General features: G+C 45.7%; 1 protein-coding gene across 1 annotated transcript; it reads right to left on the reverse strand.

Annotated features, from left to right (window-relative positions):
* Positions 1–639: 639 nt before the first annotated feature.
* Positions 640–25,230, reverse strand: TOR3A (torsin family 3 member A). The gene is made up of 6 exons (XM_043484741.1): positions 24,867–25,230; positions 23,403–23,516; positions 22,521–22,786; positions 20,641–20,819; positions 2,038–2,162; positions 640–1,492 (listed from the first exon to the last, which is right to left on the reverse strand). The coding sequence occupies exons 1-6, from the start codon at positions 25,132–25,134 to the stop codon at positions 1,236–1,238; spliced, it is 1,209 nt and encodes a 402-aa protein (XP_043340676.1). The 5' UTR covers positions 25,135–25,230; the 3' UTR covers positions 640–1,235.

A 25,230-nucleotide genomic window follows, 5' to 3' on the forward strand; every position in this document is an offset into this window, starting at 1 on the left:
TTACTTCCGTCTCATGGGTGGTGCGAAACTAAGCTCCTTTCATTTGCTTGCGTGTTGACTGGGTATCTAATGTGGCGCGGGCTAGCTGCTCCTCACCTTGGGGCAGCTGTGGAGTAAATGAATGAATGAATGGTTAAACGGCGGAGAAGCGGAAGCGTCTTCCTTTTACTCGCACTGCTGGTGAGGGCGGGGTGGACTGTAAATAAGAGGACCACCTGAGGGGAGGACACGGAAGCAGAGCCGTGTGTGATTCCACAAGTGTGGCAGAAGGGAAGAACCAAGGGAAGGGGCAAAATGGCGAGCACCTCCTGTGTATCCAGAGGCACAGTGCCCACATCTACAGGTGGCCATTCAGTCCTCAAGGATGACTTTAAAGCTGGGAGCGTAGGAGTGCTGTTTACATATATATAAGGGCAAGATGCTGTGGAGGCCTCTTCACTAAGAGGCGGAAATAGCCTGGCTCAGTTGATGTGGTCCCAAAGCAAATGGAGGTGAGTCGGCAGAGCAGGTGACCCCCGTCAGCTCGGTGCCAGCACACACCCCATCCCCACCAGTCCCCATCCGTACCACCTGGTGTGTGGAATTTTGCTCCTGGAGCATGATTACTAGGGCTTAGTAAGAAGGTAAGTAAGCCGAGGGTTTTAGAAAAAAATACAAAATTTTAATCTTTACATATGTTAAGGTCACTAATTTAAATCTTAAAAATCTGCAAAGCAGAAGAATTCACCTATACTGATTAAAAAAAAACAAACTTCCTCTGTGCCCTTTAGCCTGAAGCTCTTGCCTGAGCTCACAGATGGAAGCTGCTCAGCCTCCCTCTGGGAATAACAACTTGAAAGCTCACCCACCCAGCCTGCAAATGTGAGGTCAGCCCCTGCCACTGGTAAGCAGAAGTTCGTCTTTCCCTTCTCTGTAACCGAGCATACTGCAGCCTCAGGCCCAACACCAAAGCCAGGGATCTGCGGGCAGATGCTAATAAATCCTTGGGATGTCTCTCCCGCATGACCTTCCCCAACCAGCTGGCTCACATTTCGGAATGTGGCTCTTTAAGGCACCAAGTGATTTTAAGCATTGGCTCTGTCTCTGATCTAAGGCCTCCCCTCTACACACGGCTCGTGTGCTCGTGACTGCTGGCTGCCAGCCTGCCCTTCCAACCTGTTACGTCCTGGACAGTGTGCTGCCACGACAGCCCAGGGTCCATTAGGGGAAGGAAGGCAGCTTCGGGAAGTTTCCATCTAGCCCTCAGGCAGGACATAGCTAATTCTCTGGGAAATAGATTTGCATCCCTGAGATGAGAAGAGCTGTTCCTCCTTGGGGATGTACACCATCATCCTAGCAATTTCGTCGAGGGCCTCTTCCGTATACAGGAGGTCCTGGCTCAGGAAAGCATCGCGTGCGCACAGCCTCACGTGACGGAACTCCAGTGGCAGGAAGGGGATGAAGAGGTCAATCAGCTTTTCCTTCACAAGACGGCTGTGCCCAAAGCCACTGTCTGAAATCAAGAGCAGCGTTACATGGGGTCTGACCTGAGGCTGAGCCCGGCCGGAGTCGAGGTGTTCCCCCACCCTAAGGCCTGGGTGAGGTTTGATCTCATATGCCAACTCGGGGAAGGCTGTCTTAAGAACTCTGCAGCTGTGTCTCCCTTTAGGGAGATGGGGTGAGAGGGAACCAGACGTGTGAGAGGGAGAGACAGTGCACGTGCCTGTCAGGTTATGGCTTCACTTGATGGCAGAAGGCAGAGGTGCAGCGACCCTACCTGTGACTGGAGGCTGAGCCACTGAGATTCACACAGTGAGACTTTCTTCTTCAAGAGTCTGTATGGCCAAGGCCAACTATTCTGTTTTTAAGGAATAGTTTTCAGAAAAGGACTTTTCTCATGCCTACCTCAAACTGACAACAAGAATATTATATGGCGTCTCCTCTGTGGCCCTGAGTACGCTGTCTTATCTCATGAACACAACTTCCAGCACATACACATTTTTCCCTACCTCCCCTCTCACCAGAGGCTTATGTTCTGCAAGGCTGGGAGTCACTTACCTGTGGACGCCACAATCTCAGCTTGGAGGCGGGACTCCAAGTGTTCCATCCTGATTTCTTCCCGAGACTGCCCAGCCTTAAGCAGGTTCAGGACCACCTCATTGATGATATTGCCCCCAAGGTTACTGAAAGAGACAAATCCTGTTAATAGATTCTTTGGTGGTGGTTTTTTAAAAATTGGAGTTAATAAACAATGTTGGGTTAGTTTCAGGTGAAACTAAGTGATTCAAACTAATCACTTTGCATAACAGTGATTCAGTTATATAGATATATGTTCAGATTATTGTCCATTTTGGTTATTATAAGACACTGAACATCGACCCTTGTGTTATACAGTGAAGCCTTGTTGCTTAACTGTTTTATATATGAGTGTGTGTCTGTAAATCCTATACTCCTAACTTATTCCCCACCTCCCGATTCCCCTTTGGTAACCACAGCGTTGCTTTCTGCATCTATGGATCTATTTGTTTTGTATATAGAATAATATGAATAATTATTTTAGATTCTATATGTAAGTGATATGATATTTGTCTTTCTCTGACTGACTTAGTGTGATATTCTCTCGGTCCATCCAGCAAATGGCAATATTTCTTCATTATGGGTGAGTAATGTTCCATTGTGTGTGTGTTTCTCACATCTTCTTAAAACAATCATCTGTTGATGAGCATTTGGGTTGTTTCCATATCTTGGCTTTTGTAAAGACTGCTGCTGTGACCGCTGGGGTGCATGTGTCTTTTTGAATTACAGTTTTCATCATTTCTGGATATGTGCCTAGGGGTGGGACTGCTGGATCAGATGGTAGATTTATTTTTAGTTTTATGAGGAACATCCAGACTTTTCCATAATGACTGCACCAATTTACATTTCTACTTCAGCAGTGTAGCAAGGTTCGTTTTTTCCATACCCTCTCCTGCATTTGTTATTTGTAGACTTTTTAATGATAGCCATTCTGACCAGTATGAGGTGATATCTCATTGTGGTTTTGATTTGCATTTTTCTAATAATTAGCGATGTTGAGCATCTTTTCATGTGTTTGTTGGCCATCTGTATGTCTTTGGAGAAAGGTCAGTTTAGGTATTCTGCCCATTTTGGGGGGGCTTCCCAGGAGGCTCAGTGACAAAGAACTCCCCTGGAATGCAGGAGATACAGATTTGATCCCTGGGTCGGGAAGATCCCCTGGAGGAGGACTTGGCAACCCACTCTAGTATTCTGGCCTGGGAAATCCCATGGACAGAGGAGCCTGGTGGGCTATAGTCCATGGGGTTGCAAAGAGTTGGACACAACTGAGCACGCACACATGCCAATTTTTAAGTTTTGCAGGGGGAGTTATTGAGTTGTATGAACTGTTCACATATTTTGGAAATTAACCCCTTGTTACATTGTTTACAAATTATTTTCTTCTTTTCTGTAGCAGGTTGTCTCTTCATTTTGTTGATGGGTTCCTTTGCTGTGCAAAAGCTTTTAAGTTTGATTAGGTCCCATTTGTTTATTTTTGCTTCTACTTCTTTTGCCTTGGGAGACTGATCCAAGAAAACATTGCCACAATTTATGTTGGAAAACGTTTTGCCTATGTTCTCTTCAAGGAGTTTCATGGTCTCATGTCTTAGATTTCATTGTTTTTATATTTGGCTTCCAAGTGCACAGTCTGATCGCTGAAGCCACTGGGGACTGGAAGGAAGGAGGGTGAGGGGCCTGGGCCTCCCGTCCTCAGGAGGTCTGGTCACACACAAGTGTGTACAGAAGAGGCGCTGTCCTGCTTTGTCATCCGCTCTCCCTGCCTTGCTGTCCTTTGCCCAACACTGAGACTGTACTATATGCAGAATGCACAAGGATGGCAGGATTTCGGTCTTTCCCTTGACTTCTGTGTGGAAGGAGAGGCCCATGTGTATGATTCCAGGGCAGCTGGGGCCCGGGGGTAAGACTTAAGAGGGAAGAGGAGGGTTCTGGGCAAATGCAGACCCCATAGTGCTCATCAGACATGAGGCAGGAAGGGCACATATCCAGGCATGGGTGGTCAGAGGGCTTCTGGGGGTCAGGAGCTGCAGGCTGCTTGGAGAGGCTGGCGGAGCAGAGGCATGGAAGGCAGGCTGAGGCTGGCATGAGGCCTTTGTCAGCCATTCACGTGGGTTTTAGCTTATAGGCCACAGAGAGCCATTGAAGGGTTGTGAACGTGGGAGTACAGGGTAGTAAGGTGGTCTGATCGGCTATACTTTCTAATAAGATTGTTCTTGGGCCACAGTGGTTGCATTGATGAGAAAGCTAGTCAGGGAGCTTAGTGCTATAGTCCATGTTTAGAGATGATAGAGGCAACGGAGCAGGGTTTAAAGTTAGTGTAGGAGGCGCTACTGAGAGGACCCTGTAACTGACGGAGGGAGAAGTGAGACAAGGGAGGTCACCAGAGAGAAACAAGTGTCTGCCTGGAGTGGCCCGCAGCCCGCTCAGCCCAAGTGCGGTTTAAGAGAAGGGTGGAGACGCCAGCTTGGATTTACACACGGTTAAGTGTTGTGCCCTTGCCTGTGACCTCAGCAGGGGTTGTAATTTCACTGGAATTGTGGGTCTAAAACACAGGAAAGAGGACTGAGTTAGAGTGATGCAGGGTAGAGGAAATCTTAGAGCGGGGAAGCTGGGAAGGAGGACGTGGAGCCAGGAGCGGGCGGCAGGTCATGCTCCCCGCTCCTGGCATCCTCCTCTCTGCCTCACAGTACTCACGTCCCCTCCCAGGCCTTCTGCTAGCTCCTTAAACAAACCGAGCTCTGCCCTGCTTTTTCCTCCAGCCCAGTACAGTGAGGGAGTATGAGTGACGGAAGCAAGGGAAGGAGCAAAGAGCCAGTATTTCCATTCTGTCCTCATCAAGCTCTGAGTGGCTGACACTCAGGTACATTAGCTCATCTGTCTGCTCGTTCAGCGTTTGAGTGTGTCCTGGGGGTGGGTTTGGGACATAGAGGAGGAGCTGGGTGGTTCTCCGCCTGCCTGCCTCCACGGATGGACAAGGAGGACACCTCCTGGGGCAGGCATCCTTTCCTGCTAAGGGATACAGTCTTCCTTCCTGTAGGGGCCAGTGTGCCCCTCACAGCTCCATTTCACTCCCGAGGCCAGGAGCCCCCAGCTGGAGGGCCTGGCACGGACGAGGGGAGCCCCCACCCCTTGTCCCCTGCTCAGCCAGACTTCCCCTGACCTCTGCAGGCGGGAAAGCTGCTTACGTCAACTCTCTTCTACTTCCTGAAGCTGCGGTCCTCCTCTTCCCGTAGGAAGGTTTACTGGGCGGGTCATCTGTATACACGCCAGACCACAACTGCGTCAGCTGAGCCAAGACCTGCCCATCCTGCATAACTCATGGGAGGTAAAGGCAGGTCTACACATGTGTTGGCTGCAGGGCAGGGATCCAGGATGAAGGGGGGAGGACTAGGATTCACTCACTCAGCGCCAGGGGGACAGACTCCAGTGCCTTCCCCAGTTGCACCCAGAAGGCCACTTGACATGACCTCTGAGATCTCCACCTACCTTCTGACTTTTCTCCTCTAGTCCCACAGCCAAAGGTCTCTCTTCTTCCTCCATGTTTCAGGCTTTATCTCACCCACCAGTACATAACCAGGGCCCCTTTTCTATTCCAACCCAACCTCAACATTATACTTTTTAACAGAGCTTGCCCTCGCAGAGTGCTTCCCGTTCCCTTGCACATCCTCCCAGGTCACCTGCGGACTGGGAGGTCTGAAGGGACGAGGGACGGAAGGCCCCCCTGGTGAGGCGCCCTCTGCCCAGGCTCTGGGAGGGGACAGCATGTGGTCTTACCAGTCCTAAGACCACAGAGGACGGGGACTCAAAGGCCTCTGCAGAACCGTGCTCGCCAACCCCAGCCTGGACTGCTAAGTCTTCCCTAAAGAAACCACAAACTTGACTCTAGCGTCATCTCCCCAAGCCTTCGTTTCCTAATTTGTAAAATGACCTGAAGCAGACAGTTTAAGAAGCCCTCCTTAGGTCACCTTAGATTCGATGGTCAGTCAACAAATAGACATTTCCACAAGTACTTTCTGTGTGCTGGGATTCAAGGCCTTTGAGTCCATGAACAACTTACACTTGTATAGTTCTTTTCATTTTTAAAGCCCTTTTTCTATTCATTCTCCTCACCACAGCCCAAAGAGAACAGGTATATTAATTCTCTCTTCACTTTACAGCTTCAATGGGAGGACCGTGGCTCTGATCTCCAGAGTTCCGTGTGCCCATCCAGCCCTGTGACACCATTCCCAGAGCTTCTATACTTGGTAGAAATGGGCAAAAGTAGTCAATGTTAGTTTTCTGGTACCCAGCCAGGGGCCCTGATTTCCTCAGGCCCAGAGGCAGGACTGGTTCTGAGGGTTCGGGTGACTCAAGCCGCACCCCGACTCCCCACTACACTCCCTGCTTCAATTGCCACGCCCTTTCTACCATCGGACACCACCACGTGGCAGGGGGGCCAGCAAAGCCAGTAGCACTTTACTTCAAACAAGCACGTTCAGGATTTGTTTCAGGATTAAACGGCTGGCCTCACACTACTGATTTGGTTGTACCATCAGTGCTTTCCTTTCAAATGTAAGAGTCCTCACCACATAGGCAAGGTCAGTGGAGAAATCAAGTCCAGAGACATCACTGGAACACCTGATGGGGTCTAGAGGTGCTGCGCTACAGGGTCAGTCTGGCTGGTCCTCGGGCTCCAGACAGTCCACCCAGGCCTGTTGGGCACCAGTGGCTCTCATAGGCTGGGCCGACATCGGAGTCAATGGAACCGGAGGCCATGTCCTTGCCTCCTGTCACCAGATTGCGTCCTCCTCCCCACGGGGCTCAGAGGCTCCTCCAGGCCAGCACGGTCTCTGCATCCCCTGCCAGAGTAGGCCCAGAGGGGCAGCTTCTCCCCAGACCCTGCCCACACTCTGCTCATTGGGACCCTCTGGCCTCAGGGCACAGAGGCCGGGGTAATGGGGGAAGGGCAGGTGGTGGGTTAGATTAGAGCGTGCTGGTGGGTCTATGACTAAAATACAACATCTGCCTAGAGATAGCAGGGTCACCTGGGTCACGTTAGGAAATCCTGCCAGCAGTGAGGGTGAGGTTTTCTATGCCGAGAACTCGTGGGAAAGTCAGCCTCTGGGCACCTCGGGCCAAGTTGGGGAAAGGTTGGCCATGGCCATTGCCAGGAGGCAGGAACCAGGCAGCGGAGAGGGAAGAAGCCATGCACAAAGGCCAGGGATCCCTGCACTAGGAAAGGGCACCCGAGGTGGCCGGGCTCCCTTCCGTTCTGAAGGAAGGACTTCCTTCAACACTGGTTCTGGGTCCCCACCCCTGTCAGGGCTTGGGGGGAGAAGCCTTGGGGAACCAAGATGACTCGTTATTGTCCCTGCATTTTGGAGCCCCCACCTAATTCACCACAACAGGAAGAGATCCATACTTTCGGGCTGCCTCAAAAGGGGATGAGTAATACACAGCTGAGGAGGAGAGCTAATTCAAAGAATTTACTGTCCTTGCCTCCTAATTCTGAACCACTCAAATCACAGCAGAAAATCTTTCCTTGCTTTCCTCTTAAAATAACCTTGGAGGCTCCTCTGCCCTCCTTCACAATGCACTGCAGTGTCCTGTCAGCCTTACTTACAGATCAAAATGCCAGCTCACTCCTTCACACTTGCCAAGCCTTGAGGGAAAACCAGACCCCCTAATTCTCTTCACAGTGAAAGTCGCTCAGTTGTGTCTCTTTGTGACCCCCATGGACTATATCCATGGGGTTCTCCAGGCCAGAATACTGGAGTGGGTAGCTGGGCCCTTCTCCAGGGGATCTTCCCAACCCAGGGATCAAACCCAGGTCTCCTGCATTGCAGGTGGATTCTTTACCAGCTGAGTCACCAGACGGGTACCCTAAAGCTGGGGAAAATCCCTGAGTGAGCATATACAGGCCTGCGAGGGGAGGGTGATGGCAGGGAGGAGGGGTTTGGCTTCCACTGAAGGCAAGACGCTGCTTGTGGCACTGAAATCGAAACTGATAAAAAATTTCCTCCAAGACAAAAGCCCAGGGCCAGATGGCTTCACAGGTGAATTCTAGCAAACATTTAGACAAGGGCTAATGCCTATCCTTCTAAAACTCTTCCAAAAAATTGCACAGGAAGGAACACTTTCAAACTCATTCTATGGGGCCACCATCACCCGGATACCAAAACCAGACAAAGACAACACAAAAAAAGAAAATGACAGGCCAGTATCACTGATAACATATGCAAAAATCCCCAACAAAATTCTAGCAAACACAATTCAACACATTAAAAAGACCAAAACCATGATCAAGTCAGGTGTATCCCAGGGATGCAAGGATTCTTCAATATATACAAATCAGTGTGATATACCATACTAAAAACCATATGATAATCTCAATAGGTGCAGAAAAGACTTTTGACAAAATTCAACACCTGTTTATGATAGAAACTTCAGAAAATGGGCATAGAAAGAACCTACCTCAACTTAATAAAGGCCATATATGATAAACCCACAGCAAACATTATTCTCAATGGTGAAAAATTGAAAGCATTCCCTATAAGATCAGGGACAAGGGTGCCTACTCTCACCACTGTTGTTCAACATAGTTTTGGAAGTTCCTAGCTATGGCAATCAGAGAAGAAAAACAAAAGGAATCCAGATTGGAAAAAAAGTAAAACTCTCACTGTTTGCAGATGACATGATACTGTACTTAGAAAACCCTAAAGCTACCATCAGAAAATTAGTAGAGCTAATCAGTGATACAAAATCAATGCACAGAAATCACTTGCATTCCTATGTACTAACAATGAAAAATCAGAAAGAGAAACTAAGGAATCAATCCCCTTTACCATTGCAACAAAAAGAATAAAATACCTAGGAATAAACCTCCCTAAGGAGACAAAACTATAAGACACTGATGAAAGAAATCAAATATGATGTAAACAGATGGGGAGAGATTCCATGTTCCTGGGTTGGAAGAATCAGTACTGTGAAAATGACTATATTACCAAATGTAATCTATAGATTAAATGCAATCCCTATCAAATAACCAATGGCATCTTTTACAGAACTAGAACAAAAAAATCTCACAATTCATATGTTCCAATAGACCAATGAAACAAGATAGCCCAAAGCCATGTGCCTATGGATACCTTATTTCTGACAAAGGAGGCAAGAATATACAATGGGGCAAAGATAGTCTCTTCAATAACTGCTTCTGGGAAAACTGGACAGCTATGCATAAAAGAGATTAGAACACTGCCTAACACCATACACAAAGATAAACTCAAAATGGTTTAAAGATCTAAATGTAAGACCAGAAACACTCTGTGACATAAATCACAGCAAGATCCTCTATGACCTACCTCCTAGAGTAATGGAAATAAAAACAAGTGGGACCAAATTAAACTTAAAAGCTTTTGTGCAGCAAAGGAAGCTATAAACAAGGTGAAAAGACAACCCTCAGAATGGGAGAAAATAATAGCAAATGATACAACTGACAAAGGATTAATTTCCAAAATATACAAGCAGCTCATGCAACTCAATACCAGAAAAACAACCAACCAAATCAAAAAGTTGGCAAAAGACCTAAACAGACATTTCTCCAAAGAAGATATACAGATGGCTAACAAACACATGAAAAGATGCTCAACATCACTCATTATCAGAGAAATGCAAATCAAAACCACAATGAGGTACCATCTCACGCCAGTCAGAATGGCTGCTATCCAAAAGTCTACAAACAATAAATGCTGGAGAGGGTGTGAAGAAAAGGGAACCAACCCTCTTACACTGTTGGTGGGAATGCAAACTAGTACAGCCACGATGGAGAACAGTGTGGAGATTCCTTAAAAAACTAGAATTAAAACCATCATATAACCCAGCAATCCCACTACTAGCCTTATACCCTGAGGAAACCAAAATTGAAAAAGACACATGTACCCAGTGTTCACTGCAGCTCTATTTACAATAGCTAGGACATGGAAGCACCTTAGATGTCCATCAACAGATAAATGGATAAAGAAATGTGGCACATATATACAATGGAATATTACTTAGCCATAAAAAGGAACACATTTGAGTCAGTCCTAATGAGGTAGATGAACATAAAGTCTATTATACAGAGTGGAGTAAGTCAGAAAAACAAATACCATATACTAATGCATATATATGGAATCTAGAAAGATGGTGCTGATGAACCTATCTGAAGAGCAGCAATGGAGACACAAACAGAGAACAGGCTTTTGGACACGGCTGGCAGGGGAGGAAGGAGAGGGTGGGATGTATGAAGAGGGTAATATGGAAACATACATTGCCATCTGTAAAATAGATTACCAATGGGAATTTACTGTATGACTGAGGGAACTCAAACCCGGGCTCGGTAACAGCATAGAGGGGTGGGGTGGGGTGGGGTGGGGAGGGAGGTGTAAGCGATGTTCAAGTGGGAGTGGACATGGGTAAACCTATGGCTGATTCATGTTGATGTTTGGTAGAAACCAACACAATACTGTAAAGCAAGCATCCTTCAATTAAAAATAATTTTTTAAAAAAGAAGCTGCTTGTGATACATTCAGGTTGGGCCAACAGGGACCCAAACTTGACTGCTAACAGAACTTGGGCAGGACTTTCTGTTGGAGCTGCCATAGAAAGATACAGTTGGACACTTGATTTCAAAATTCACTTTCTGCAAAGCCATTTCCAGAACCTGTGGCATACAGTACAGCAAAACAGGAAATGGAGTGTAGTGTTTGTAAGTGATCAGTCCTGCATGGTGAGGCTGCAAATCTCAACCCAGGAGCGGGAAAGCTTTTCATTGACATTATACCCTGACTTCCAGGCCAGTGACTTCCTCTCACGTTCAGTGAAGAAAGACTTTCCAAGGCTGGAGAAGAATTGGCCGTGTTGGACTTCATGGGAAACTATCCTCCAACTGGTTATACCTTGGGAATCTTTAAGGGTAGTTTGTACTTAAATTTCAACTAATATGCTGACTTGAAAACAATAGATTTATTAAGAAACCACATGCAAAAGAATGAAACGGGACCACTGTCTTATACTATACACAAAAATTAACTCAAAATGGATTAAAGATGGAGATAAGATGGTAGAGTAGAAGGACATGAGCTCACTTATTACAACTAACTGCTGAACAACCCATTGATGAAAAATGCCGGAACCTACCAAAAAAGGCATCCTACATCCAAAGATGAAGAAGGCACAATGAGATGGTAGGAGGAGCAAAACTGTGATAAGATCAAACCTCATACTGGCTAAATGGGTGACCCACAAACTGGAAAATAATTATATCACTGAAGTTCTCCCACAGGAAAGTTCTGAGCCTCAGGTCAGGCTCCCTAGCCTGGGGACAAGGAGACGAGATATAATCTGTCTTTGGAAGCCAGTGGCATTTGGGCACAAGAATTTCATAGGTCTGAGGGAAACAGAAACAGTCTTATCCCTCTGGTGGGCAGGGCCATGTCAAAGTGTCAAGGTGTTTAGCAGGTAGCTCTATGCTTAGGAAGACTTTAAGCAGTCTGTCTGCTGATGGGTGGGGCTGTGTTCCCACCCTATCAGCCTGAGGTGTCCCAGCACTGGAGCCTACATCCGGTTGGGTGGAGCCAGGTCTTGGTGAGAAGATGGCAGCCTCCAGCAGGGCTCACACCAACGAATACTCCCCAGAACTACCACTATAATGGTCTCTGTCCCTGCAGTGAGCCACAGTCACCCTCCGCCTCCGCAGGAGGCCCTCCAACATCAGCTAATAGGTCTTGCCCAGGCTTTTATGAGGTCCCTGCTTTTTCCTTGGATCCTGGTGCACATGAAACCTTGTGTGTGACCTCCAAGAGTATGGCACAAGCCTCAAACCTACACAAGCCTATTAGCCTCGTCCACCAGGGGGCAGACAGCAGAAGCAAGAACTACAACCCTGCGGTCTGTGGGTGGAAACTGCAATTCCAGAAAGTTAGATGAGATGAGATGACAGAGGAGTGTGTCCCAGATGAAGGAACATGATAAAACCCCAGAACAACAACTAAGTTACGTGAAGAGAGGCAACCTGTCTGAAAAAGAATTCAGAGGAATGATAGTAAAGATGATCCAAGAAAAAGAATCACTAGAAAGAGAATGGAGTCACAGATCTAGAAGATACATGAAATGTTTAGCAAAGACCTAAGAATTAAAGAATAAACAGCACTTCCCCAGTGGCCCAGTGGTTGGGAATCCACCTGCCAATGTAGGGAACATAGGTTTGATCCCTGGTCCAGGAAGGTCCCACATGCCCCAGCTAGTGAAGCCCAAGCATCTAGAGCCCTTGCTATGCAACGAGAAGCCACTGCAATGAGAAGCCTGTGCACTGCAATGAAGAGTAGCCCCTGCTCCCTGCAACTAAAGAAAGCCTGTGCACAGCAACAAAGACCTAGTGCAGCTTAAAATAAATGAATAAAATTTAAAAAAACGATAAACAAACTGATGAACAGACAATTACTAAAATAAAAATACACTAGAAGGAATCAATAGCAGAATAACTGAGGCAGAAGAACAGATAAGTGAGCTGTAAGACGGGATGGTGGAAATCACTGCCATGGAACAGAATAAAGAAAAAAGAATGAAAAGAGGACAGTCTAAGAGACCTTTGGGACAACATTAAATGCAGTGACATTCGCATTATAGGGGCCCCAGAAGGGTAAGAGGGAGAGAAAGGACCTGAGAAAATGTTTGGAGAGAGAATATTAACAGCTGAGAGCTTCTCTAAGAGAGGGAAGGAAACAGTCACCCAATTCCAGGAAGTGCAGAGAGTCCCAGGCAGGATAAACCCAAGGAGGAACATGCTGAGAAACACAGTAATCAAACAAAAATTAAGGACAATGAAAAATATTAAAACCAAGAAGAGAAAAGTAACAAATTACATACAAGGGAATTCCCATAAGGTTATCAGCTGATTTCTCAGCATAAATTCTGCAGGCCAGAAGGGAGTGAAACAATGTATTTAAAGTACCAAAGGGAAGAAACTACAACCAAGAATACTCTACCCAACAAGCAGCTCATTCAAATTCAATGGAGAAATCAAAAGCTTTACAGACAAGCAAAACCTAAGAGAATTCAGTCCACCAGACTAGCTTTGCAACTAATACTAAAGGAACTTCACTAACAGAAAAGAAAAGGTGACACTAGAAACAAGAAAATTACAAATGGAAAAAGTTCATTGGTAAAAGCAAACATACAATAAAGGTAGGAAATCACCCACACACAAATATATGATACCAAAACTATCAGTCATGGGAAGAGGTGAGTACAAATGCAGGATGTTGGAAATGCATATAAAAGCTAAAAGACCAGGAACACTTAAAACACTCTTGTTTGTAAATATACCAAAACCTCATAGTAACCACAAACTGAAAATCTACAATAGATACGCAGGGAAGGAAAAAGAAATCCAAGCACAACACTAAAGTTAGTCACCAAATCACAAGAGAACGAAAGAGGAAAGGAAGAAAAAAAGACCTACAAAACAAATCCAAGACAATTAACAAATATAAGAACATATACATCAATAACCAAATTAAATGTGAATGGATTAAATGCTTCAACCAAGAGACTGAATGAATACAAAACAAGACTCATATACATGCTGTCTACAAGAGACCCATTTCAGATCTGGGGAAACATACAGAATAAAAATGAGGGTATAGAAAAAGGTATACCATGCAAATCAAAAGAAAGCTGGAGTGGTAATACTCATATCAGACAAAATAGACTTTAAAATAAAGACTGTTACAAGAGCAAAGAAAGACACTACATAAAGATGAATGACAGATCTATGAAGATATATCACAATTGTAAACATATATGCATCCAACATTCCTAGAATGGTTCTATGAAGACCTACAAGACCTTTTAGAACTAACACCCTAAAAAGATGTCCTTTTCATTATAGGGGACTGGAATGCAAAAGTAGGAAGTCAAGAAACACCTGGAGTAACAGGCAAATTGGGCCTTGGAGTACAGAATGAAGCAGGGCAAAGGCTAATAGAGTTTTGCCAAGAGAATGCACTGGTCATAGCAAACACCTTCTTCCAACAACACAAGAGAAGACTCTACACATGGACATCACCAGATGGTCAATATCAAAATCAGACTGATTATATTCTTTGCAACCAAAGATGGAGAAGCTCTATACAGTCAGCAAAAACAAGACCGGGAGCTGACTGTGGCTCAGATCATGAACTTCTTATTGCCAAATTCAGACTTAAATTGAAGAAAGTAGGGAAAACCACTAGACCATTCAGGTATGACCTAAATCAAATCCCTTACGATTATACATTAGAAGTGACACATAGATTGAAGGGATTAGATTTGATAGACAGAGTGCCTGAAGAACTATGGACAGAGGTTCATGACATTGTACAAGAGGCAGGGATCAAGACCATCCCCAAGAAAAAGAAATGCAAAAAGGCAAAATGGTTGCCTGAGGAGGCCTTACAAATAGCTGTGAAAAGAAGAAAAGCAAAAGGCAAAGGAGAAAAGGAAAGATACACCCATTTGAATGCAGAGTTCCAAAGAATAGCAAGGAGAGATAAGAAAGCCTTCCTCACTGATCAGTGCAAAGAAATAGAGGAAAACAACAGAATGGAAAAGATTAGCGAGCTCTTCAAGAAAATTAGAGATACCAAGGGAACATTTCATGCAAAGATGGGCACAATAAAGGACAGAGATGATATGGACCTAACCGAAGCAGAAGATATTAAGAGGAAGTGGCAAGAATACACAAAAGAACTATACAAAAAAGATCTTCATGACGCAGATAACCATGATGGTGTCATCACTCACCTAGAGCCAGACATCCTGGAATGAGAAGTCAGGTGGGCCTTAGGAAGCATCGCTACAACAAAGCTAGTGGAGGTGATGGAATTCCAGTTGAGCTATTTCGAATCCTAAAAGATGATGCTGTGAATGTGCTGCACTCAATACGCCAGCAAATTTGGAAAACTCAGCAGTGGCCACAGGACTGGAAAAGGTCAGTTTTCATTCCAATCTCAAAGAAAGGCAATGCCAAAGAATGCTCACATTACCCCACAATTGCACTCATCTCACATGCTAACAAAGTAATGCTCAAAATTCTCCAAGCCAGGCTTCAACAGTTTATGAACTGTAAACTTCCAGATGTTCAAACTGGATTTAGATAAGGCAGAGGAACCAGAGATCAAATTGCCAACATCTGTTGGATCACTGAAAAAGCGAGAGAGTTCCAGAAAAACACCTACTTCTGCTTTATTGACTATGCCAAAGCCTTTGACTGTGTGGATCACAATAAACCATGGAAAATTCTTCAAGAGATGGGAATACCAGACCACCTGACCTGGCTCCTGAGAAATCTGTATGCAGGTCAAGAAGCAACAGTTAGAACTGGACATGGAACAAAAGACTGGTTCCAAATCGGGAAAGGAGTATCTCCAGGCTGTATATTTTCACCCTGCTTATTTAACTTATATGCAGAGTATATCATACCAAATGCTGGACTGGATGAAGCACAAGCTGAAATCAAGATTGCCAGGAGAAATATCAATAACCTCAGATATGCAGATGACACCACCCTTACAGCAGAGAGCGAAGAAGAACTAAAGAGTCTCTTAATGGAAGTGAAAGAGGAGAGTGAAAACGTTGGCTTAAAAACTCAACATTCAGGAAACTAAGATCATGGCATCTGGTCCCATCCCTTCATGGCAAATAGATAGGGAAACAATGGAAACAGTGGCTGACTTTATTTTCTTGGGCTCTAAAATCACTGCATATGGTGACTGCAGCCATGAAATTAAAAGACGCTTACTCCTTGGAAGAAAAGTTATGACCAACCTAGACAGCATATTAAAAAGCAGAGACATTACTTTGTCAAAAAAGGTCTGTCTAGTCAAAGCTATGGTTTTTCCAGTAGTCATGTATGAATGTGAGAGTTGGAGTATAAAGAAAGCTGAGTGCCAAAGAATTAATGCTGTTGAACTGTGGTGCTGGAGAAGACTCTTGAGAGTCCCTTGGACTGCAAGGAGATCCAATCAGTCCATCCTGAAGGAAATAAATCCTGAATACTCATTGAAAGGACTGATGCTGAAGCTGAAACTCCAATACTTTGGCCACCTGATGCGAAGAACTGACTCATTTGAAATGACCCTGATGCTGGGAAAGACTGAACGTGGGAGGAGAAGGGGATGACAGAAGATGAGATGGTTGGATGGCATCACCGACTCGATGGACATGAGTCTGAGTAAACTCCGGGAATTGGTGATGGACAGGGAAGTGTGGCGTGCTGCAGTTCATGGTGTTGCAAAGAGTTGGACATGACCAAGCGACTGAACTGAACTGACACACCCAACATAGAAGCTTCAATATATAAGGCAAATACTTCACTATATAAGGAAAATACTAACAGCCATAAAAAGAGAAACTGACAGTAACACAATAATAGTGCGGGACTTTAAAGCCCCACTTTCATCAATGGACATATCATCCAGAGAGAAAAGCAATAAGGAAATATAGGCTTTAAATGATACATTGGACCAGTTGGATTTAATTGATATTCATTGAGCATTCCATATAAAAGCAGCCTTCTTCTCAAGTGCACATGGAACATTCTCTAGGGCTGATCACATGCTGGGCTACAAAGTGACCCCCAGTAAATTTAAGAAAACTGAAACCACGTGAAGCCTCTTTTCTACACAATGCTATGAAATTAGAAATCAACTACAAGAAAAAAACCTGTTGAAAAAAAAACACCCACAAACACATGGAGGCTAAACAATATATGCTACTAAACAACCAATGAATCACTGAAGAAATCAAAGAGGAAATGAAAAATACTTAGAGAAAAATGAAAATGAAAGCACTATAATCCAAAACCTAGAGGATGTAGCAAAAGCAGCAAAAAAAAAAAAGTTTACAGCAATACAATCTTACTTCAGGAAATAAGAAAAACCATAAACAACCTAACCTTTCTCTAGCTTTAGGTGTAAGAAGAACAAAATCCAAAGTTAGTAGAAGGAAATAAATCATAAAGATCAGAGCAGATAAATGAAAATAACAGATTACTACAAATAACTATATGCTAATAAAATGGACAACCTAGAAGAAATAGAGAAAATCTTAGAAAGGGACAATCTCCCAAGACTGACACAGGAAGAAACAGAAAATTTGAACCAGTCACAAGTACTGAGATTGAAACTCCCAAGAAACCAAAGTCCAGGATCAGATGGTGCACAGGCAAATTCTATCAAACATTTAGAGAATAGTTTCCGAAACTATTCCAAAAAAAATTGCAGAGAAAAGAACACTCACAAACTCATTTTGTGAGACTGCATCACCTGATAGCAAAACCAAAGATACCACAAAAAAAGAATTACAGGCCAATATCACTGATAAACACAGTCACAAAAATCCTCAACAAAACACTAGCAAACCAAGCCTAACAGTACATTAAAATGATCAAGGGGTATTTATCCCAGGGATGCAAGGACTTTTTAATATCTGCACATCAGTGTGATACACCACATGAACAAATTGAAGCATAAAAACCATATGATCATCTTAATAGTTGCAGAAAATGTTTCTGACAAAATTCAACACTCATTTATGATAAAAACTCTCCAGAAAGTGGGCAAAGAGGGAACATACCTCAACATAATAATAAGGCCATATATGACAAAGCTACAGGTAACATACTCAATGATGAAAAGCTGAAAGTGTTTCCTCTGAGATGAGGAGCAAGACAAGGATGTCCTCTCTTGCCACTTTTAGTCAACATAATTTTGGAAGTCCTATCCATGGTAATCAGAGAAGAAAAAGATATAAAAAGAAATAAATGGAATTAAAATTGGAAAGGAAGTAAAACTGTCACTCTTTGCAGATGACATACTGTAGATTGAAAACCATAAAGATCCTACCAGAAAACTACTAGAGTTCATTAATGAATTCAGTAAAGTAGCAGGATACAAAATAAATACACAGAAATCTGTTGCATTTCTATATACTAACAAAGATCAGAAAGGGAAATTAAACAACACCATTTACCATTATATCAGAAAGAATAAAATAGGAATAAACCTATCTAAGGAGGCAAAAGACCTGTACTCCAAAAATTATAAGACACTGATGAAAGAAAGTAAAGATGACACAGATGGAAGATATATCATGTTTTTATATTGGAAGAATCAATACTGTCAAAATAACTGTACTACTCAAGGCAAGCTACAGATTCAATGCAATCCGTATCAAATTATCAATGATATTTTTCACAGAAATAGAATTAAAATTTAAAAAATTTGTATGGAGACACAACAAAAGACTCTGGATAGCCAAAACAATTTTGAAAAAGAAAAACAGCTGGAGGAATTAGGCTCTCTGCCTTCAGACTATACTGCAAAGCTAGAGTAATCAAGACAGTATGGCACTGGCACAAAAACAGAAACACAGATCAGTGAAAGAGGATAGAAACCCCAGAAATAAACCCATGCACCTAAATGTCCACTGACAGAAGAATGGGTAAAGAAGACTGATACACATATACAACGGAATATTACTCATCCATTCCATAATGAAATAATGCCATTTGCAGCAACTTGGATGGATCTGGAGATGAGTCAGATGAAGACAAATATCATATGATATTGCTTATATGTGGAATTAAAAAATGATACAAATGAACTTATTACAAAACAGAAACAGACTCACAGACTTAGAAAATAAACTTAAGGTTACTGAAGGGGAAAGGTGGGGCAGGGGCAGAATAAATTAGAAGTTTGAGATTTACATGTACACACTACTATATTTAAAATAGATAACCAACAAGGACTTATTGTATAACACAGGGTACTATGCTCAATACTCTGTAATAACCTAAATGGGAAAAGAATTTGAAAAAGGATACATGTATAACTGAATTACTTTGCTGAACACCTGAAACTAATAGAATATTGTTTTCAATTATACTCCAATATAAAATAAAATGAAGAAAAAAAGTGGATTAAAGACTTGAACTTAAGACCTGAAACCATAAAACTCCTAGAAGAAAGCATAAGTGGTAATTTCCTTGACAGTGGTCTTGGCAATTATTTTTTGGATTTCACACTAAAAGCAAAGGCAACAAAAGCAAAAATAAACAAGTGGACTACATCAAACCAAAGGCTTCTGCATAGCAAAGGAAACCATCAACAAAACAAAAAGGAAACCTAACAAATGGGAGAAAATATTTGCAAACTATATACCTGATAAGGGGTTAGTATTCAAAATCTATAAAGACCTCATATAACTCAATAGCAAAAACTAATCCAATGGAAAAATGAACAAAGCTCTGAATAGACAGCTTCCCAAAGAAGACATACAAGTGGTCAACAGAGACATGAAAAGGTGCTCAACATCAGGAATCACGAGGGAAATGCAAATAAAAAACTACAATGAGATACCACCTCATAACTGTTAGAATGCCTATCATCAAAGAGATCAGAAATAACCAATGTTGGTAAGGCTGTGGAGAAAAGGGAACCCCTGTGCATCACTGGTGGGAATGTAAACTGGTGCAGCCACTATGAAAAACAGTATGGAGGTTCCTTAAGAAATTAAAAATAGGATGACCACATGATCCAGCAATTCTACTTCTAGGTATTTATAGGAAGAGAATGAAAATACTCAAGGAGATATCTGCACCCCCATGTTCACTGTAGCATTATTTACAATGGCCAAGATAAGAAATGACGTGTGTCCATCAACAGATGAATGGATAAGGGAAAAAATGCATGTATAGTGGAATATTATTCAGCCATTAAAAAGAAGGAAATCTGGCTATTTGCAACAACATGCGTGGACCCTGAAGGTATTATGCTGAGTGAAATAGGTCAGAAAGAGAAAAAAATAAGATGAATACTGTACAAATTTCAAGTAGTAAGTCATGGGGATATAACATACAGCATGGTGGCTTTAGTAAATAATACTGCATTGCATATTTAGAAGTTGCTGAGAAGAGAATACCTTAAAAGTTCTCATCACAAGAATAAAAATGTTTTGTAACTATGTATGGTGACAAATGTTAACTAAACTTATTGTGATCAGCTCACAATATAAACAAATAGCAGATCACATTATACACCTGAAACTAATATGTCAATATTACCTCAATTTTTTAAAAAACCACTTAATGTCTACCTAAGAGGGGACTCCCAGTGTCCCTCCCTCAGGAGGCCGTGTTCTAACTGGGGAGTCTGAGGGAGCCTCCCCATCCTGAGAACCAGGGAGGAGGCCAGATAAGGATGGCTGGGTCTTCCCCAGGCTGGTCCCGGCAAGAGTTGGCCTGTGCTGGTGGTGGGCGTGGGGTCAGAGCCCTTCAGAAGTGTTTGGTAGAATCGAGGCAGGAGACCTAAAGCTCCCCACCCTTGCCGCCACCCGAGCAGCTGGGCTTCTGTTTCCTCTCCTGGAGTTTGTGTTGGTTTCCCTTGCGGTAAAAGGGAGGCAGCCTAGGAGAGCATGGAAACCCCTCCCCTCACCCCCCTCAGCTCCCAGGCTTGGCACACACACTGCCCGGACAGGGTTCTTTCTCCCCTCACCCAGTCCTTCTGACTTTTGTTTCTCAGGCCTCACCTGAGAAAAAGAAAGATGGTTCTCTTGGACTCGGCTCTCTGGTTGCTAGGGGCCTGGCGTTCCAGGTGCGGCCTGAGGGCCTCCAGCAGTCCTGGGTGCAGCTTCTCAGCCTCGTCTAAAATGAACAGGGTCTGGCGACAGTGCTCCTGCATCTTCCTGATCTGGTCCGTCAGCTTCTCCTGCGCAGAATACGGGGAGCTGCTGGGGAGCAGTGGAAGGCGCCTCCTGGCCCCGAGGGCCCTAGTCAGGCACTGGTTTCCCCAGGGTGTCTACAATGGATCACCTGGAGCTGGTTTCCACCACAGAACCACCAATCTAAACCTGTGAGGATGGAGCTAGGGCATCCTCCTTTAACAAGCCTCCCAGGTGATTCTCCTGCACCCTGAGATTTATTTATTTATTTTTTTTAATTTTAATTTTATTTTTTTTTCACCCTGAGATTTAAAAGCCAACTAGTGGAGCCAGCCTGGGGAAAAGGCCTTGGGAAATGGCCCCAGCCCTGCTTCCTCCCCTCCCGGATGAGGTTCCATCCCAGAAGTAGCTGCTAACTCACCCTCCCCAGGGGTAGCAGTCAGGCTGTCACACAGGGATGACAGGTAGAGACAGGCTCGGGTGCCCAGAGGCAGCCCTGTCTTGAACTCCCAGGAGCAGAGCACCCACCAGCTTCTTCCCTGAGATCTCAGTCCAGCCTGGTGCCTGAGGGACCCAACTCAAAACTGGGATTCGCCACCCCAGGAAGGATAGTAAGCCCTGGACTGAAAAGATGCTGCTCTGCAGGGTTCCCCAGGAGAACAGGGCCAGGTCCTGCCCCGGGGAGAGGTGTTGTTTTTTTTTTTAATTAATCAATTTTTAACTGAAGGATAGTTGATTTATAGTATTGTGTTGGTTTCTACCAAACATGAATTAGCCATAGGTTTACCCAAGTCCCCTCCCACTTGAACTTCCCTCCCATCTCCCTCCCCAAGGGAGAGGTGTTTGAGCAGAGCCCACAATCTCCATCTACCTCTAGCCTCCCTGGTTTTTTACTTCAGCCCCATCTCCCCAGTGTGTGGGTGTGAGAATGAGTATGTGTCGATTTCCACAGTGGGGAAGCTGAGAGTCACAGGTATTTTACTGCAAAGCCAGCTAGTTCTTTCTTGGGAGGCCTGACCAGCAGCCTGCCCTGCCAGGCCACACTGAAACTGCTGGGTGACTCGGGCAATCTGTCCTCAAAGGCTTACATAATCTTCCCAGGTTAACACACTCCAAATATTGAAACTAAAAGCCAAAAATAGACATAGTCCCCTCTGTCAGGCTGCAGAGGGGTTTGGTCATTGCATGGCTAACATGTCTGAATGAATGAAACCCAAAATAGCAGAGCAGCAGAAACTTTTTGTATGTGATGAGTCCACCTGTTGGCATGAAATGAGTACTTTTGGGAAGCCGTGGAAAAATCACTTATGAGAAGCCTCTTTAAAAAAAAATTGTGGAACATGCAACTTTCTGTCCAATATAATTATAAAGACATTAAAGAGTGCAGGGGAACAGCTTGAAGGAAGTACACCAAAATGCTAACTGGTTGTGTCCGTGTGGGGAGATTATGATAAAGCTTCTGCTTGCTCCGTTTCACACTTCCTGAGGCACTTCCACTACTTCTGTTGACAAATTAAACACATGGATTCTCTGGTTAAGCTCAGTGCCCTCTTGGGCCTCACCTGTTGAGTAGCTGTCTCTGTGGGTAACAGGTTTCACTGCATCGTCCCCCCCACTCTGCTGTCCTCCAACTCCCATACCAAGGGCTGGCTTCAGCCTCCCTCCCAGCACACAGGCCTGTGTCTCGGCTGCCCAGCCTCCACCGGGCCCAAGCCCTCACCCTAGCTCCTCAGCATGGCCGGCCTCACCTCGTATAGGTCCACGTTCTTGAGGTGAGGGAAGTCCAACGTGGAGATGAACATCTTGACACAGTTGCTCCTCAGCCCGTCCTGGTACAGGTTTTCCGCCAGCATCCGCGCCACGAAGTTCTTGCCTGTGCCAGACCAGCCGTGGAACGACAGAGCCAGGGCCTTGTCCGGCCGGGGCATCTCTAAGTAGCCCCTCACCGCTGTCAGGACCAGCTCCCGGGCCAGGTGCTGGCCGTGCAGGCGCACACGCAGGTCCGCCTCGAGGCCTAGGGATGGGGAAGAGGCCACGCTGAGGAGGGCACACAGGTGCATCCCCCCAGGCTTGGTGATGGCCAAGAGACTGAACATCGCTGAGCACCTCTGAGGTGGAAGCCATCCTGTCTGGAGGCCTCGTGACAAGAAGCCACTGGGCAGACCTTGCAGCAGAAGACATTTGGTGCTACTTTCTGAAGAGTTTGAGAAATCCACATTGATTTCACCCTTTCTGAAGGTTCTGAAGACACCCCCTACCAGGGTTGGCAGAGTCCTCTCTGGAGGAGGAAACCAGCCCCCCACTACCATGAAGTTGCTCCTGCCTGGAAGTTTCAGGACCCCCTAAATATTTTATGGAGACCCCCCCTTATTTTATTCATTTCAATTCAATTCAGCCAACATCTACTGAAGCAGCTAACAAGGGCAAAGCCCTCTGCCAAGGCCTTCCTTCCTTTCAGCCATGAGGGTGCAGGGTATGGGAGCCATGGTGGAGACAGGGAGGGTCTCTACCATGATGCTGGCTATGGGCAGGCTGAGGTTGGGTCCCTACACCCTGGCATTCTGAATTGCCTCCCCGCCCGCCCCTCCTCCCCCCAGATTCCTGGCCCTGAGGGCCACGTGAGGTCTAACCTGTGAAGTTGTTGATGATCCTGCAGTCCCCTCTGTCGCAGCAGTCCCAGAAGCTGCAGGACCACGTGCTCAAGATATCCAGGTACTGCTGGCCCAGTAGGGCAAGGCTCCAAGCTGGAAGAGGAAGAGCTGTGAGACAGGAATGGAGCCCAGGGCCCAGGGCGGGCTGAACACTGCCTCACTTCAAACCACCAGAGCAGTTCTTCCGTCCTTTCTCCAGAACCACTCCCCACCGCTCTGCCCTGGGCCTTCCACTCATGGCACCTGGGAATGGACTCAGGTGGGAATCTCCAGTATGAGGAAGTTGATGGCCTTGCTATAGATGCAGCTCTTGTTGCAGCAAAAGCTCAATTTACTCAACAATAAATCTTATTTTGTGCCAAAGTGTAAGTTACCCAGGCCCTGCCTGCAAGGAGTTTGCGGTCTCCGAGGGAGACAAACAGTAACTGGTGATTGCCATGCTTCCTACTTGCTCTGGATTGCAGAATCATTTGATCACGGCCAACCCCAAGTGTCTCAATTCTTTTGCTGTTGTTGTTCAGTCACTAAGTTGTGACCCCATGGACAGTAGCCGGCCAGGCTCCATTCTTCTATCAGAAGTCAACTGGAATATACTGAGCATTGGCAAAAACGGGAAAAAAAAAAAAGAAAACCATTCACTGGAATTTAGAACTTTTGATTTAGGGACTTCCCTTGGTGGTCCAGTGGTTAAGACTCTATTTCCAATGCAGGGAGCATAGGTTGGATCCCTGGTTGGGGAACTAAGATCCCTCATGTCTGGAGGCCTTGCTCCCCTCCCTGCCAAAAAAGAACTTTTAATTTAAATGAAAGATGTTTCTAGCACCACTGCAGGATTACCACCACAGAGCCTAGAGTTAAGGACATCCACCGCAAGGAGCCTCAGAAACCACCAGGGCCAGGATCTTTATGTGACGACCCTGCCTCACAATTTATCAGTGACAGAGAATAAATCAGAAGTCAGGTTTGGGGGACTCGTAGCCCAGCTTCATCTTCTGTAAGCAGCAGAGGAGGAGGACAAGGTACTTGTGGGGAGTGCCCAACTGGGGGTTTTCCTTAAAGTCATCAAGAATGTGAGCAAGAGCAGCTCCTTGGAATAATGACAGGGCAGGTTCGGAGACAGCAGGGAAGTGAAGCCTTGCCTGGAGAAGCCAGGAGCCGGCGGGGAGTGCAGCCAGGACCGCTCGTCTGCATAAGGACGCAGAGCCAGCGCTGGGGGCGGCGGCGGCAGTGATGAGGGTTCCCGGTTCCGCAGACGCTGCCCCGCTTTTAGCTCGGCCAAAAGGCTGGGCGGAACAGCAGAGCCGGCGGCTAAGGCGCTTGTCTGGTGACCCCGATCGCGACGGCCCAAGACGGGCGCGAGGCTCTGAACGCCGCGTACGGATCCCAGCGGGCCTCGCGCATCCCGCCTGCCCGCTCCCGCCCTCCTGAGCCCCAGGATCTTACCCGGGGACCGCGCCGACGCCTCCTCATCCTCCCCACAGTCCTGAGGCCAAACGCGGCAGCTGAAGCGAGCCCAGTAGTGTCTGGAGAGCGCGCCGGCCGCCCTCAGTCGCTCCCGCAGGCCCTGAAAGGCCAGCCAAGCCCTGGCCGAGCCCGCCTCCTCTGTCCCCTCCCTCGGCCTCGCCTGGCCGCCCTGTCCCCACGCACTCGGGGGCGGCAGCAGCAGCGACAGAAGCAGGAGCCAGAGCAGACGCTCTGTGCCCCCAAGCATGGCCAGGCCGGCAGCAGGTCCCCCTGCCGCTGGGCCTTCCCGGCCCTTTCAGGGTCCGGGCCTGAGGGCGGACGCCCGCACTTCCGAGGCCCGGAT

The sequence above is a fragment of the Cervus canadensis genome, chromosome 13 (assembly GCF_019320065.1).
Source record: "Cervus canadensis isolate Bull #8, Minnesota chromosome 13, ASM1932006v1, whole genome shotgun sequence".
NCBI lineage: Eukaryota > Metazoa > Chordata > Mammalia > Artiodactyla > Cervidae > Cervus > Cervus canadensis.

What these genes read in the sequence shown, in the direction of transcription:
- TOR3A (XM_043484741.1), bottom strand. Translation starts at nt 25,134, where the DNA reads ATGCTTGGGGGCACAGAGCGTCTGCTCTGGCTCCTGCTTCTGTCGCTG. An exon ending in GATCATCAACAACTTCACAG is followed by an intron (nt 22,787 to 23,402) that starts GTTAGACCTCAC and finishes CCCCATCCCTAG; the next exon opens with GCCTCGAGGCGGACCTGCGT. An exon ending in TGAGATTGTGGCGTCCACAG is followed by an intron (nt 1,493 to 2,037) that starts GTAAGTGACTCC and finishes TCTTGATTTCAG; the next exon opens with ACAGTGGCTTTGGGCACAGC.